At 35.3% G+C, this 15,418-nt stretch overlaps 1 protein-coding gene across 7 annotated transcripts; it reads right to left on the bottom strand.

Moving 5' to 3' along the window:
* Positions 1 to 7,167: 7,167 nt before the first annotated feature.
* On the bottom strand, positions 7,168 to 12,181 carry LOC133708251 (uncharacterized). Of its 7 annotated transcripts, XM_062133712.1 has the most exons (8): positions 11,561 to 12,181; positions 10,849 to 10,899; positions 10,713 to 10,769; positions 10,358 to 10,416; positions 9,515 to 9,635; positions 8,997 to 9,050; positions 7,851 to 7,943; positions 7,168 to 7,763 (listed from the first exon to the last, which is right to left on the bottom strand). In XM_062133712.1, exons 5-8 carry the CDS (start codon positions 9,527 to 9,529, stop codon positions 7,344 to 7,346), a joined length of 582 nt encoding a protein of 193 aa, XP_061989696.1. In that variant the 5' UTR covers positions 9,530 to 9,635; positions 10,358 to 10,416; positions 10,713 to 10,769; positions 10,849 to 10,899; positions 11,561 to 12,181; the 3' UTR covers positions 7,168 to 7,343. The 7 variants fall into 7 exon arrangements, 5 of the variants coding, with proteins under 5 accessions (XP_061989696.1, XP_061989698.1, XP_061989697.1 ...); XR_009845689.1 differs by lacking the exon at positions 9,515 to 9,635; XR_009845690.1 differs by lacking the exon at positions 9,515 to 9,635 and having other exon boundaries at positions 7,851 to 7,864.
* Between the last annotated feature and the right edge of the window lie 3,237 nt (positions 12,182 to 15,418).

Raw genomic sequence — 15,418 nt, 5'->3', positions numbered from 1 at the left:
TCCAATCCAACGAGATTTAAGTTTACCAGGAAAGATTTTAAGTCGAGAGTGAAACAATAGGACTTTTTGTCCCACAACAAAGGTCTTGCCACGAAGCATCTTATCATGATAAGCCTTAGTCTTCTCCTTGTAAATCCGTGAACTCTCATAAGCATCATTCCTCAACTCTTCCAATTCATTCATTTGGAGTTTCCTCAACACTCCAGCATCACTCATGGACATGTTCAACGTCTTCAAGGCCCACCATGCTCTATGTTCAAGTTCCACAGGCAAATGACATGCCTTACCATACATAATCCTGAAAGGTGACATCCCTATTGGCGTTTTAAAAGTTGTCCTGTAAGCCCATAAAACATCATCAAGGCGTTTGCTCCAATCCTTCCTGTTAGTGCTCACAGTCTTCTCCAAAATCTGCTTGATCTGACGGTTAGAAACTTCTGCTTGTCCACTTGTCCACTTGTCCACTTGTCTGAGGATGATAGGGCGTAGAGACCCTATGTGTGACGTTATATTTCTTGAACAAAGCAGCTATGGTCTTGTTGCAAAAATGTGTCCCTCCATCACTAATAATTGCTCATGGCATTCCAAACCTTGCAAAGATGTTAGTCTTTATAAAATCTGAAACAACTTAAGAATCATTAGTCCTGGTGGCTTTTGCTTCCACCCATTTTGACACATAATCAACAGTAAGCAAGATATATAGAAAACCATAAGATGAAGGAAAGGGTCCCATAAAATCAATTCCCCACACATCAAAAATTTCGACAATAAGGATATTAGTTAAGGGCATTTGATTTCTAGGTCCTAAGTTTCCAGTTCTTTGACACCTATCACAAGTCATACAGAAAGCATGTGCATCTTTAAACAATGAAGGCCAAAAGAAACCGGATTCTAACACCTTTAATGCAGTTTTCTTAGATCCAAAATGACCCCCACAATTTTTAGCATGGCAAAATGACAAAATATCATTAAATTCAGATTCATCAACACATCGTCTAACTATGCCATCATTACAAATTTTTCACAAGTAAGGATCATCCCATACATATTGCCTAGCAGTTTTTTTAAGTTTAGCATGCAAGTGACTTGCCAAATGACTAGGGACTTTATTTGTAACTAAGAAATTAAAGCCAAATAACATTTCCTAGTCCCCCACACTATTTCCTTATATTTATACCCCCACACTTAGCATTTGCTAGTCCCTTAGGAAAATAATGCAAAAACAAGGAAATAGTATTCTGAAGAGGACGTTCTTAAACTTGAAATATGAAGAGCCTCATATTTCTATAATCTATGTCAACAATCGAAGCCAAGCATTCTTTAATTTCCTGTTTCCACATGATTCATTAAAAAATGGCAAAATTGAAAAACGTTAAGCCATTTGATTTTTATGATTTTCATTTCAATTTTATTTGACAAGCTACTTTTTTTGTGCAAATTTTGGATGACCAAACGGTTATGGAATTCTTGCATACGAATCTAAAGAATGATATGTTTTAATCTTTGAATTATATTGCATAGTAGTGGAAAATTGAAAAAGTTCACAAATTTTAAATATAATTGAAGATGTGCTCTCTAGAACGGCAGACACACACACATAACCTTTTCCTTGTCCAAAATGTTCAAACAAATGTATTACCGTTCTAGAGATGACACTCAATTTAATATTTGCAGATTTTTAGTATTTCCGAAATGGTCATTCTTTTATATGCATAAATCTTTTCTACAAAAACTAGCCAATTTGATAACCGTTTGGTCATCCAAAATATGCAAAAAAATGCAGTCGGTCAAATAAATTGAAATGAAAAACATAAGAATCAAATGGCTAAACAATTTTCAATTTTGCTAGATAGATAGCTGTGTGTGCTTGGCTATCTATCTTTTTTGTTCAACTTGAAGCAACTCAAAAAAAATGGAATTGAATACATGGTTTCCCCGTGCGAAGGTGATGCACAATTGGCATATCTAATGGACATAGGCTACATTAATGCTGTAACAACTATCGATTCAGACTTGATGACATTTGGGGTTTCAAGGGTAAGTACATTTTTTTCTTATTTAATTTAGAAATTTTTTTGAATGTAATCCGGACAAATTTGTATTTGATAATGAAATTTTATTGAAAAGAGTGACAGAGTCAGTAAAATGGATGGATTTTTCTCCAAAAATGTTTCTGGAAGTCTGTGTATTTTATGGATGTGACTACCTAGTTGACGAAGCTTTCAAGATTAAAGAGGACGGAGAAGTAATCAATATTGATTTACTGAAAGCACTGATTCAGAAGCACAGGAGTTTCCTTATTGCGATTGAGAAAGAAAATATATTCTTTTGCGGATCGTAACGGTAAGGTAACCTTTTGTAGGGATTCAGTTGTATGAGGGTTCCAAAGTGCTCTTTTGGGATTCACTCAACAACAGGTATATGACCCCACCAAATTATTGCATTTGCAGTATCATTTTGAGCACTTGAACCAATTAGATATGGAGAGTGAAATTTGGACTCCCCTTTTTGTAAACCACACTCCCACTATCATTTCAACATTTTTATTTCCACAATTAGCCCTTAGACTATGTTGCCTTCTGTTCCCGCCGTTCAACAATTGAAGCTAAGCATTCTTTAATTTTTTGTTTCCACATGATTCATACAAAAAATGGCAAAATTGAAAAACGTTAAGCCATTTGATTTCTATGATTTTCATTTCAATTTTATTTGACAAACAACTTTTTTGTGCAAATTTTGGATGACCGAACGGATATGAAATTCTTGCATATGAATCTAAAGAATGATATGTTTTTATCTTTGAATTCTATTGCATAGTAGTACAAAATTGTAAAAGTTCGCAAATTTTAAATATAATCGAGGATGTGTTCTCTAGAACGACAGACAGACACACACACACATAACCTTTTTCTTATCCAAAATGTTCAAACAAATGTATTACCATTCTAGAGATGACACCACAATTTAATATTTGCAGATTTTTAGTATTTCCGACATCTAGGTAATTCAATGATCAGAAATTGTCATTCTTTTATATGCATAAATATTTTCGGCAAAAATTAGCCAATTTTGTAACCGTTTGGTCATCCAAAATATGCAGAAAAATGCAGTCGGTCGAATAAATTGAATCATAGGAATCAAATGGCTAAACAGTTTTCATTTTGGCTAGATAGATAGCCACGCTTGGCTATCTATCTTTTTTGTTCAACTTGAAGCAACCAAGCAACCCAAAAAAAATGGAATAGAATACATGGTTTCCCTAATAGCGACATTTTAGTGCGACGTTTTGAATGTTATTTCCTCCTATTTACTTAGTTATTTCCTTAATTAAATAGAATTTAATAAAAGTTTCTATTTTTAGGATTTTTAATAAATTTTCTATTTTTAGGTACCATGGAGCAAATGGAGCATAAATGAGCTTAAAGGAGAAAGAGAAGCAAGAAAACGTTGGAAATGACTAAGGCAAGGCACAAGGATGCAGAAATGAGCTGAAATGAAGAAATGAAGTTTTCCTGGTCCGACTAGGAAACCCAGTCAAGGTAGGAATCCTAATGACACAAGGAGTCCCAATTGAACTAGGAAAGCAAATGAAGATTCTGGAAGGTTCAAGAACATTTCATATGAAGAGTCCTTGTTTGACTAAGAGTCCTAAAGACATGAGGAGTCCTGATGGGGCTAGGAAACCTCAGAGCTCTAGGAGACCATGTGGCTTCAAGATAGCTCAAGAAAGCTCAAGAATGTTCTAGAAAACTTGGGATATTGCGGCAAATAAAGAGACCTAAGTATACTAGGGTTTCTTGGATGCAAAAGGAAGGAATTCTAAGAGAAATAAGAGTTTTTGCCGTGAGATATTCAAGGGATTTAGGAAAGTGACGTTTTAGAAGTTATCATGGAGAGTTTTAAGGGATTTACAATAGGGGTTTTGTCCATTTACCCCATTTCTAGGGATTTTTTTTCCCCCTTACCCCATTAAGTTTTTTTAATTCCCTCTTACCCAATACACTCTAAGGGAGTCTTCCCTAATACCCCATTAAGATTTTTTTTTTTTTTAATACCATTTTACCCCTCACCCCTTTGTTACTTAGAGAGAGAGAGAGAGAGAAAATGGAAGAGGTAGAAACTATAGGAGACTTCGCCGGAGCCCATCACCGGCCGCCGGATTCCGGTCACCGGTCGCCGGATTCCGGCCAACTTTCGCCGGAATCCGGTCACCGACTGCCGCCCACCGGAATTTGCTGAAAATCTCACCGGAAAGTTTTTTTGCCCCCAATAGACATCTATTGCCCCCTAATAGAGGGGCAATAGACGTCTATTGCCCCCCAATAGTCTATTGCCCCCTAATAGACGTCTATTGGCCCCCAATAGACGACTATCAGCCATGTATTGCCCCCTAGTAGACGTCTATTGCCCCCCAATAGACGTTTAGATTATCAAAATGGTAATTAATCTTCCTAAAACTACACAAATAAAACTTTGATTAAAGAAAAAAAACGAGGAGATTACATCAATTCAAAACGTCTATTGCCCCCCAATAGACGTATATTGCCCCCCAATAAACGTTTCGGTTACCGAAATGAAAACTAATCTTCCTAAAATTACACAAATAAAACTTTGATTAAAGAAAAAAAATCAGAGATTGTATCAATTTAAAGCGTCTATTGCGTCCCAATAGACATGTATTGCCCTCCAATAGACTTTTATCAGACGTCTATTGGGAAGCAATACGTACACGTCTATTGCCCACCAATAAAACTTTTTTTTTTCTTTCCTTCTGGGCCTTCTGCCATCATGAAACTGGCCTCCATCTCATCAACTCTCTTCCCAAGGACCCCTTGTGCAGCTATTTCCACTGCCACCTCTTCAGACGCCTCATCCATCTTCATATCTTCCAACTACACCAAGATGCACAACCAATAATCAATCTAATCCAAAATTCTAATAACTAATTCATCATTCACAATTATGCTTATCCACTTGCTTCATTAATCAATTATTCAAATTGCAAACCGAAGATTTAAGAAAAAGAACAACTCCTGAACACAATCTAGCAACAAAAACCAGCTGATTCGGTCTATATCTAATTTCAACTCCTGAGAACTCCCACGGATTCACTCAATGAGTTAACTCATGATAAACAACCAAAACAAGCACAACTTTACCTGGAGAAGAAGCCAGAGCGACTCGTCGACGTGAGCTCCGACCCGGAGAAAATCCCTGACCTGAACTCCGGCCAGATTCTCCAATTACCATCATTCTGAGAACCCGACCGGAGAAATTGCGATCGTTGAAGGGGAAGGTGAAGTCCGGTTTGGATCCGAATTCCAATAAGGCGAAGCCCTGACCAGGTCGGGTCAGCACCGTCGTCTCCACGTCGAAGAACGCAATCTCGAACCGGTCCTCACTGCTCCGACTCAACTATCGTAATTTTCGGATTGTGATGATTCCCGGGTCTGAGACAGCCATGTACACCACCGAGCCTCCGGCAAATACCCTAAAGAGAGAGAGAAGAAGAAGCCGGCGCCGGCTAAGAGAGAGAGAAGAAGAGGTCGCCGGCAGAGAGAGAGAGAGAGAGGGAGGGGAAAGAGAGAGATCGATGATGTGAGAGAGTGTCAATCTGTAATTTTTAACTTTTTAGAGCCTAAAATCGTCATTTAGATATTTGGGTTAGTGGGAAAAAAAAATCTCTTGGTGGTGTAAGTGAGCTAACTTTATCTCATTTTGGGGCTATGGGTCAAGGACCCTTTACAATATTCAGAAAGCTTGAAAACAGGTCCAGATACATTCCTTGAGCTCTACACTCCATCCTTGGCCGAAATTGAGGAGATAAATATGAAAATAATCATGTAATTAATTCAAAAATAATCTCCCTAGAATCAAGGTGATAATTTGAAGACTTCTTATTGGTTGGATGACACAGGAAGAATGATGTGGAATTATCTGATTGGCTACTGCTATGTGGATTAATCAGAAAAATCCTAGAAAATAAAAAGAAGAATTTTGAAGGCTTGGTGACCAAGTTGCCATCCTCCTATAAATAGGAGCATCATTGGGACGTTTGACACACCACTTCTCCCATAATTCTAAACACAAAAAATTCTCTCCATTCTCTAGTCTTCAGAAGCTCTGCGTCTCAACCAAGGAGAAGAAGAAATCATGCAATACATCAAGATCCTAGCCGCCATCCACCCTTGTGTCATCCCTAGAAGATTGCTTGCTTTCAAGGATCTTCAAGTTCTTCGTCTCAAGGCTTTGCCATTCATCTTTCACGGTGTATTTCATACTTTCTTTTGTTTTCTTTGTTTGATTTCGTAGAGCTATGAATTCTAGTTAACATGACGTTAAGGGCAAAGTTTAAAGCCCGTTTATATATTTTGAAATAAAGTTGTGATTTCTATGTTGCTTATGTGAGATTGCTTGATTGATTTTGGATTATAGAAAACTTTTATATGTATGTGTTCTTTGGTGGCCAACTTAGGATATATGCATGTAATTGGAGCTAGATTTAGGTAAATAATTCACCTAATAGTTTTGTGAACCTATTTCATAAGTAGTAAAGGCTTTGGACAAAAGTCGAAATCAATTAAGGAGGATTGCAAATAGATGAACTTTTTCATACTAGGTTGTGCACTTTGGTTGACATCCTTTCTTTGTTCTTCATGCGTTGAATGTGTTCTTGAGTAGCTAGCTTTCTAGACTATGCACTACAGGAGAAAACCCCTTTAGTGACAAACCTATTTTGTCTCCCATTCAAACAAATTTGTCACCCATAGGTATGGGTGACAAAATCATTTTGTCTCTAATTTTGTCTCTAATAGTGGGTGACAGATTCTTATTAGTGACAAAAGCTAAATTTTGTCACCCAAAAATAAAGGGGACAAAGTATTTTTCGTCTCCTATACGCCTACATTTTGTCACCTAAAACATTTCACAATCGAGCAGAAATTCTATATATGGCGGGTAATTTGAATAAAATGGCGGGATTTTGGGAATCAGTGACAAACTGTTCGGAATGGGTTTGTCACCCATACTTTGAATATTTTGAAATTAATTAATTTTTTATTTTCATATTTAATTGATTATATATTATTGGTGACAAAATGTCACCTTGACACCTGGGAACATAATATCTAATTATCAATTTTATATAACAAATTTCAACACTAAATAAAACTAAATAAAAAAGTATTTAATTGCATTGAATAAATGAAAAGATAGTATAACAGAGAAAGTGAAGTTTTGCGTTTCTACACTTCTACATAGACAATAGGTAGCAAAAACAAGTTTTCTAGTTTAATAATATAAAACTAAAGTTCCATCGGAAAACAACATTAAGGTCCTAATAGCTAGTCTGCACCCTCATCTTCATCCCCATAGATATTCACATCATCATCATCATCATCCCCATTATCATAATCATCATCATCATCACTGGAATAATGAACATTATACCCTTCAACAGTAGCAAGTTGCTCTTCTATGTGACTGATATGCCTCAAAAGCTTTTCCACCGTGGCTGTCAGCTCAATCACCTTTTGTTCTGTCACTGAAGTATTTGTAGATTTATCACTCTCAGAATAATGGACGGGTTCCTTCCGTGGACCATAGCCCAGACCGCGAATGCCTCTACCCTTTGCAACCCCAACGCCATTTGCCAAGATATCCAACTGCATAGAGACGGGAACTTCTATTTCATCAAGTGAGGCAGCCCCAAGCACTTCAGCTAACTTCTCCTTTGTTTGATTCAATTCTCCTAACATTTTCTTCTACATAATTGAAGAAGAAAAAAATAATTAATTAAAAAGCGATAAAAACAAGATTAAAAATTGAAAATCTTTATAACAAAAGCTAACCCCAGTTTGTTCAGCTGCTTCGTTGATCCATTGACCGTCACGATGTTGATGCATAGCGCTCCAATTCTCAACAAAAGACACATTTTTACCTTTCTGTTTGTGCTCAAAATAAAAAGTTAATATGATCAGTATGCATATAATACATGTTAAAATATTCAATTTTAACTCAATACCTCAAACCTGCAGATTTATGCCAATAAATACCATAAACACATGAGCAGATTAATAATTAAACAGACTGAAGGAGCAAGCGCACATGCAGATTTCAGGCTCAAGTAATATTACGACCAAGCAGAAAACCACTCAGAACCGTGAGAATATATCACTTCTTAGTGATTCGTAAAAGTAAATCACAAGAAAACTTAACATGACTGAAGCGTACTAACATAAGGGCCAAGGACATGCCCCTTCTTTTTACTGATAGTTCATGTTACAATATATTTTCAATAGGCAGTAGTAACCTCCTTAACTCTAACCATTTGGTTCAGTTGAAGTGCACCTCGCTGGATGCAATATCTAAGACTAGCTTTTCCTAATTCTAGAGAAGAGACAACTTCAATGTTCAAGTTGGACCTTTCATCTGTGTCATTTGAAACATATAGAAGAATCAATGACTCAGAAACCTATAGAAAAAGCAATACTAATTATTTGATCAAACAAGAAATAATACTTATGAACACATAAGTATTATTTCTTGTTTTACAGAAAAAGCAAAATAAAATTCAGCTTGTTGTTAAATGAAAAGGACCAAAAGTTGAAAATGAAGTGTTATTGACTCATCTTCTGCTGTGTGACAAAAGGGAGAAAAAAAAAAAAAAAAGAGACAAAAGAAAAGGAAAAAGAAGAAGAAGATGGAGTGAGTATTGACCAGTATGTTATGTTACGATACATTACCAAAAGAATATACTTTATGTGGAGCTTTAGAGTATACTTGGACACCTTATTTTATGATACTAGAGCAATTTCTGGATAGAAGTCTGGAGATCAACAAAACCTCAAATTAAAATAGTCAAACATCCAGTTTAAAGGTTATCCAAGTGAACCTGGAAACATCGTTATAATGCTACCGAACCTTCCAAAATAAAATTGAAGAAAAAGTACAAAAAGAATATACTATATGTGGAGGTTTAGAGTATAGCTGGACACCTTTTTAATGATACTAGAGCAAGTTCTGGGTTGAAGTCTGGAGATCAGCCAAACCTGAAATTAAAATAGTCAAACATCCAGTTTATAGGTTATCCAAATGGACCTGGAAACATCGTTATAATGCTACTGACCCTTCCAAAATAAAATTGAAGAAAAAGTTATAAGTCATCTGAGAAAAGCTAGAACAAGAAAAAGTTGCAGATGTAGTAGAATAGACAACAACAAAAAGGATTAAAGCCTTGTTTGTTAGCTGTGGAACAGATTAAAAGTGTTTTTCTCAAGTAATAGCTTATATATAGACATGTACAGATCACATTATTCTCTTCCCATCAAAATATATAGATGTACCTATTTACATTGTGGGAGATGATCGATCAGTGGAAGAAGAAAAAAGCTATACATTCTTGTCGGGAACAGTTAGACAATGGCCCTGCCTTCAGGGAATCTAAACCTTCAAAATGACAAAGGCAGGTCGCTAATTCATAGAAGCATAAAATACACAATCAAAAGACATATACCTCAAAAATGATCATCACATCATCACTACAATTGTAGCACCATGATGAAGACTACTGATCAGATTTAACACTTAGCTAGCATTAGCAGTGTTCATGCTTTTGAATTTTGCGCAACTACTTGCTACAGACAAACCAAATCACACAAATATGAATTTAATAAACATTAGCAGTGACGCATTTGTTACTTGTTTCAAAAATGATATAAAATAAATGACAACCAAGAATTATTCCTTCATAAGTGATGCATTTGTGTCTAGCGTTATTGGTCAATTAAATTTGCTAGATCATAGGTAGCTGTTTGTGTTTTGTTCCTTTTTCCCTTATAGTCTACAGAACAACTTGAAGACAGATTGATCGTAGATTTGGAAACCAAATCACAGATATAAGCTTATCTGTCTATCTATTCATCTAAGTAATCACTTTCTGCAACTGTCCTACATCCTTATATGATTAGCTTAGCCTAGCTTCCTAAATTGAATTATTTCACCTACTTGGCTTTCGTACAAAATTCATCTAAACACTTTCAAATATGAATTTAATAATACATTTGAATCTAAGGAATTTAATACACTTAGCTAGCATTAGCAGTGACGTGTTTGTGCTTGCCTCTTGATCCATATTAGCAAAATAATCCTTATTCAACCAACAAATATGCAATTTAATAAACACTTTACATATCCAAAATCATATAATGTCTTTCCTTATTTTTCTATTATATACATGTCCACTACCATCATGTTTCAAGACTGGTCTTAGCTCGCATAAACCATAAAAAATAAAATAAAATAAAATAAAAAGGAGAGAGGAAGATATTAATAGACTACGTGGAACTTTAGAGCATACCTGGACACCTTTTGTGTAATACTAAAGCAATTTTTGGATTGAAGTGAGCTCAACAAAACCTAAAAAACAAATCAAGACAAAAGCAAAATAAAATTTCAGCTTTTCAAGGCCAAAAGATATGGTCCGCAGAAAATTAGTAAAGATATAAGTAAACTGTGATTAAAGGTTGTTAACGCTTTCTCACACAACAAAAAGGACATTACAGGACTCTTCCTGATCATAGACCAGCTTCTTTATAAACTACTAAGGACCATAACATTAATGAGCCTACATCTAACATATTATAAGCAGAAGCAAAGACAAAGGCCATGTCAAAATGTATATGACATAAATATACGTAAATTAGAAAACTTACTTGTTCTTCTCAATATCGATCAGTTGCATCACTCTTTTTAGCACTTTCAACAATCACCTACAGAAGACAATGAATTTCAAAACAAAACTAAAGAGAAACATAGAGTAAAAACCGCAAGAGCAAAGAAGAATCATACTAGTATTCAATCCGGATGATGCTCTCTGATGCGATTCTGCTTCCCTTTTTCCTGGAATATATAAAGACACAAACTGTAAACTTCAACATAGATTGAAAATAGTACGAGTGTGACAATTGAGACTATAAGAACAATTTTATGTTTCCGCTTAGCAGAAAGTAATGCTTTGGATTTTCCATACAAAACTGTATCCAAGAACCCCGCCGTATCTCTCAAAACCTTTTCTCTGGCTATTGGAAGTCCAAGTAATATATATATATAAAGAACCAATTACAGTCACTTCCCTATATTAACAATTAGTTCCTGAAGCCATCACTATCCACCACATCAAATCCAAATATATTTAAACCTGAGTTCATCTCTCTACATAAAACTCAACCACCCCCAACAATTCCATCAAGACGTGCATATGTTAAATAAACAAGATTGTCAATTCTAAATGGGTGAGAAAACAAAAACAAAAACCCAATTAATATAAAACCAAAATTAGAGAGATGATATCATCAAAAAATAACAATACTGAAATTGAAAAGTCTGCAGCAATCAAGAATTCATATCCCAAACAATTATCCATTGTTTTCTTACCAGTATAAGAACCCATCATCTCAACTGGTATATTGTAATCAAAACACAATTACAATTGAAAATTGAGAATACCCATTGAAACAAATCAAATTATAAAAAGAAAAGAAGACAAAAATTAAAAATTTACCTGATCGATAAAAAACCCAAGATGAAGGGGTTTGGTGCTGGTGATTTAGGATGATTTTGAGATTGGGCTGCTGGGGTTGAGAAGTGAAAAGAAGAGATTAGAGAGAAGATGATGTAGTAGTTTGAGGTTTGAGGAGATGAAGTAGTTGTCGATCGAAGGTGGAGTTCATGTTGCTGGCAGTTTGAGGTTCGAAGTTGTGAACGCTTGGGAAAATAGATTTCGCGGTGGATAGGATGAAAGAAGGAAAAAAAAGAAAAAAAAAAAAAAGGTATTTATACCTCATCCTCTTTTACATAATACTACACCGTTTTGGAGATTTGAAGTCTCAATGTTTTTTCCTCTCAATTAAATTTTTGATTTCCCGCTGGTGGAATAAAGGCCAACTGCCTAAATTATAAAAACAATAGGAGGCAAAATTATATTTTGTCACTAATAAAAAGTTGAGACAAAAAGATTTTGTCTCCTTTCTTTATTATTTTGTCAAGCAAACATTAATATAAATTTAATTTAAGATGACAACTTATTGGTGACAAACTAAAAAATTGTGCCACCCATTATAGTTATTAGTGACGCAAATGACTTATGTCGCCTATACTTTTGTCTCTAAAGGGGTTTTCCCTTGTAGTGATGATTGCATGTTCAATAGGATTAATTTTGGTGCTTTCACTTAGATTAATTATTCAAGGAAAGTAAAAAAATGGGAAATCGTTTGCTTATTAACGTTTCACATGGTCAACTTCTTTCTCATGACATTAAAAATCAACTATAGGAATTGTAATTGGATTTCTTGCATATGAATGTGGTTTTGATCTTTGTTCCTTGCGTTCCACCCTTGTATATGTGTTTTTACATTTTCTTTATTTTATTTATTTAATTTTTGATTTAATAATCCTAAAATCCCCCCTCTTTATGTTAACTTGTATATATCTTCATTCTTTGTTTTATTTTTTTGTAAATAATAATTCATATTTTTTATTAATTCTTTATTTGTTTATGCAATTACAGGTGTACCCTCAATTCCCGGCTTGAACGATCTCTACTTATTCTATACTGACAACTACATTTTGCAGGGTTAAATTGCGCGCTTGTTTTTAGCGTATCATTCCCCGTGTGAAGGTGATGCACAATTGGCATATCTAATGGACATGGGCTACATTAATGCTGTAACAACTATCGATTCAGACTTGATGGCATTTGGGGTTTCAAGGGCAAGTACATTTTTTTTCTTATTTAATTTAGAAATTTTTTTGAATGTAATCCGGACAAATTTGCCTTTGATAATGAAATTTGAAATTTTATTGAAAGTTAAGAAGTTTTCAATAGTTTTTAATTTCATTTCTTTTTTTTCTTTTTTATAGATTATATATGGTTGGAATTCCGAAAACGGATGTTGTCATTACTATGAGATTAAAAGAGTGGCAGAGTCAGAAAGATGGATGGATTTTTCTCCAAAAATGTTTCTGGAAGTCTGCATATTTTATGGATGTGACTACCTAGTTGATGAAGCTTTCAAGATTAAAGAGGATGGAGAAGTAATCAATATCGATTTACTAAAAGCTCATTAACTGATTCAGAAGCACAAGAGTTTTCTTATTGCGATTGAAAAAAAAAAATATTTTCTTTTGCGGATCATAACGGTAAGGTAACTTTTTGTAAGGATTCTGTTGTATGAGGGTTCCGTACTGCTCTTTTGGGATTTACTCAACAACAGGTATATGACCCCATCAAACTGTCTGGCTCCAAATTATTGCATTTGCAGCATAATTTTGAGGACTTGAACCAATTAGATATGGGGAGTGAAATTTGGGCACTCCCCTTTTTGTAAGCCACACTCCCACTATCATTTCAACATTTTTATTTCCACAATTAGCACTCAGACTATGTTGCCTTCAGTTCCCGCCGTTCACAGTAGCATTAGAAGTTTAGAACCAGTTCCAGTCGATTATGGATTCAGACGATCTCGATGGGTCGTGCAAGCCTGCTCCGCTCAGTCGGTCCAAAAACATCCCACCCAAACCCAAACCCAAACCCATCGTAAAAACCAAATGTATAGTCAATGTCTGAGCACCGAGCACAAAACCAAATGTATATAAATTTCAATTCAAAATTTGTTAAGATTTACCAATCAATCCTGAAACCGCTTATCCTCGCATGTCTTCAATTTTTTCTCTTCAATTTATAGATTTTTCAAAACCCACTTCGCATTAGTTTCAAAATATGGAAATAAACAAGTGAATCAAATAAAAATCTCATCTTTTTCATTCTTGGACATTTTGGGTTTTTGGTGTTTGTGTTTTCTGCTTTATAGTAGATTTAAGTGGCTGTAGATAAGCTTTAGATGCAAAAAAATGTTGGGACGTCTGTCACTCTGTCCACAATTTGCAAAACTGAAAACTTCCGACCTGAGAGTTTGGTCCCCTATGCTGTTGCTTTGATTGGAAACCTGTGCTATACTCCTCTTCACATATGGTTCTACATGCTCTACTCCTCTTTAATTATCACATCCACTTGTAGAAAGTTTAAAGTCACGTACAATAACCTGATAAAGTGAAGAAAGGGGTTGCTTAATCTGTTGGAGGGGACACGGGGTGAGAAGAAAGGGAAAAGGGGGAAGTGAAGTGAGGAAGATAATAAAGAAGATAAGGGCAAATTAGAAATTTCTATAGCAAAGGAGTGTGGTTTGTAAATATATGAGTGCAAATTTCAGCTCCTGATATTAAATGCAAACTAAGAAGTACAATGCAACGAAGTAAAACATCGAAATGAAAGAAAAAACAAAACAAGATGCATAAACTCATCAATAATAAAATGTAACTAGAACCAGACCAGATGTCGAGAGGCATATTGCACTGCGAGGTCATTTGAGCAGTGTAGATTGTAATCGTAACCAGAACCGGCAACCAAATCACTGGAGATCCGTCCACTGGGAACTCAAATGACGGTCGAGGGTGTCAAAAACTCAAATATTCGCAAAACAAGTCCGTAAAGAACAAAATCCAGGAATCTGGGTCCTAAATCTAGATAATTAGAGATATACTTAAGTAACTGCAGTTTCACTCTAACAAAAATAGTAACATAAATTTATACTCAAAACAAAAATCTCTCTCTCTCTCTCTCTCTCTCTCTCTCTCTCTCTCTCTCTCTCTCTCTCTCTCTCTCTCTCTCTCTCTCTCTCTCTCTCTCTCTCTCTCTCTCTCTCTCTCTCTCTCTCTCTCTCTCTCTCACACACACACACACATTTTTGAAGTTTAATGAAGCTTCTTTAGATGATAGAAATACATACAAACACACATATTTTATTGATGGGTAGACAACAATGTATTAAGCCAAAATTTACACTTAATATTATTCTTCTTTGGGACACGATAATTAAAGATATACCTAAATAACTGCAGTTTCGCTCTAACAAATATAGTAACATAAATTTATACTAAAAAAAAGGTAGTAACAAAAAATACAGAGCCCAAATTCCATGAACTTAGGATTTGAGACTTTTTGTGTCACTTTACCGAACGAAAAGGGAGTAGCCCTAATTCTAATTATAGTTTTAAAATCCTAGTTCCAACCCAACCTGAGTTCAAAATTTTTATACAAATATCACATGCGTCCCAAATAGGAACCCATGTAATTACAGCCCTAAAGCCTAGCCCAAATATAGCCTCCTAGACTAATCCAAAAAAAACCTAAGTATGGTGGTCATGCAAAAGAAGCAACCGCCATAGTTAGGAATTCTACAACGTACCTAGTTGCCCCCGTCAAAGCCACATTTGCATGGTCAATCCATAATCAATCATCACTTTGGAATTCCCATAGCAAATGTTTAAACACCACGGCAACTACCTTTAAACTTACCTTCAC

The sequence above is a fragment of the Rosa rugosa genome, chromosome 5 (assembly GCF_958449725.1).
Source record: "Rosa rugosa chromosome 5, drRosRugo1.1, whole genome shotgun sequence".
Taxonomy (NCBI): Eukaryota; Viridiplantae; Streptophyta; class Magnoliopsida; order Rosales; family Rosaceae; genus Rosa; species Rosa rugosa.
The sequence above is the reverse complement of the archived record's forward strand: the minus strand, read 5'-3'. Positions and strand labels throughout refer to the sequence as shown.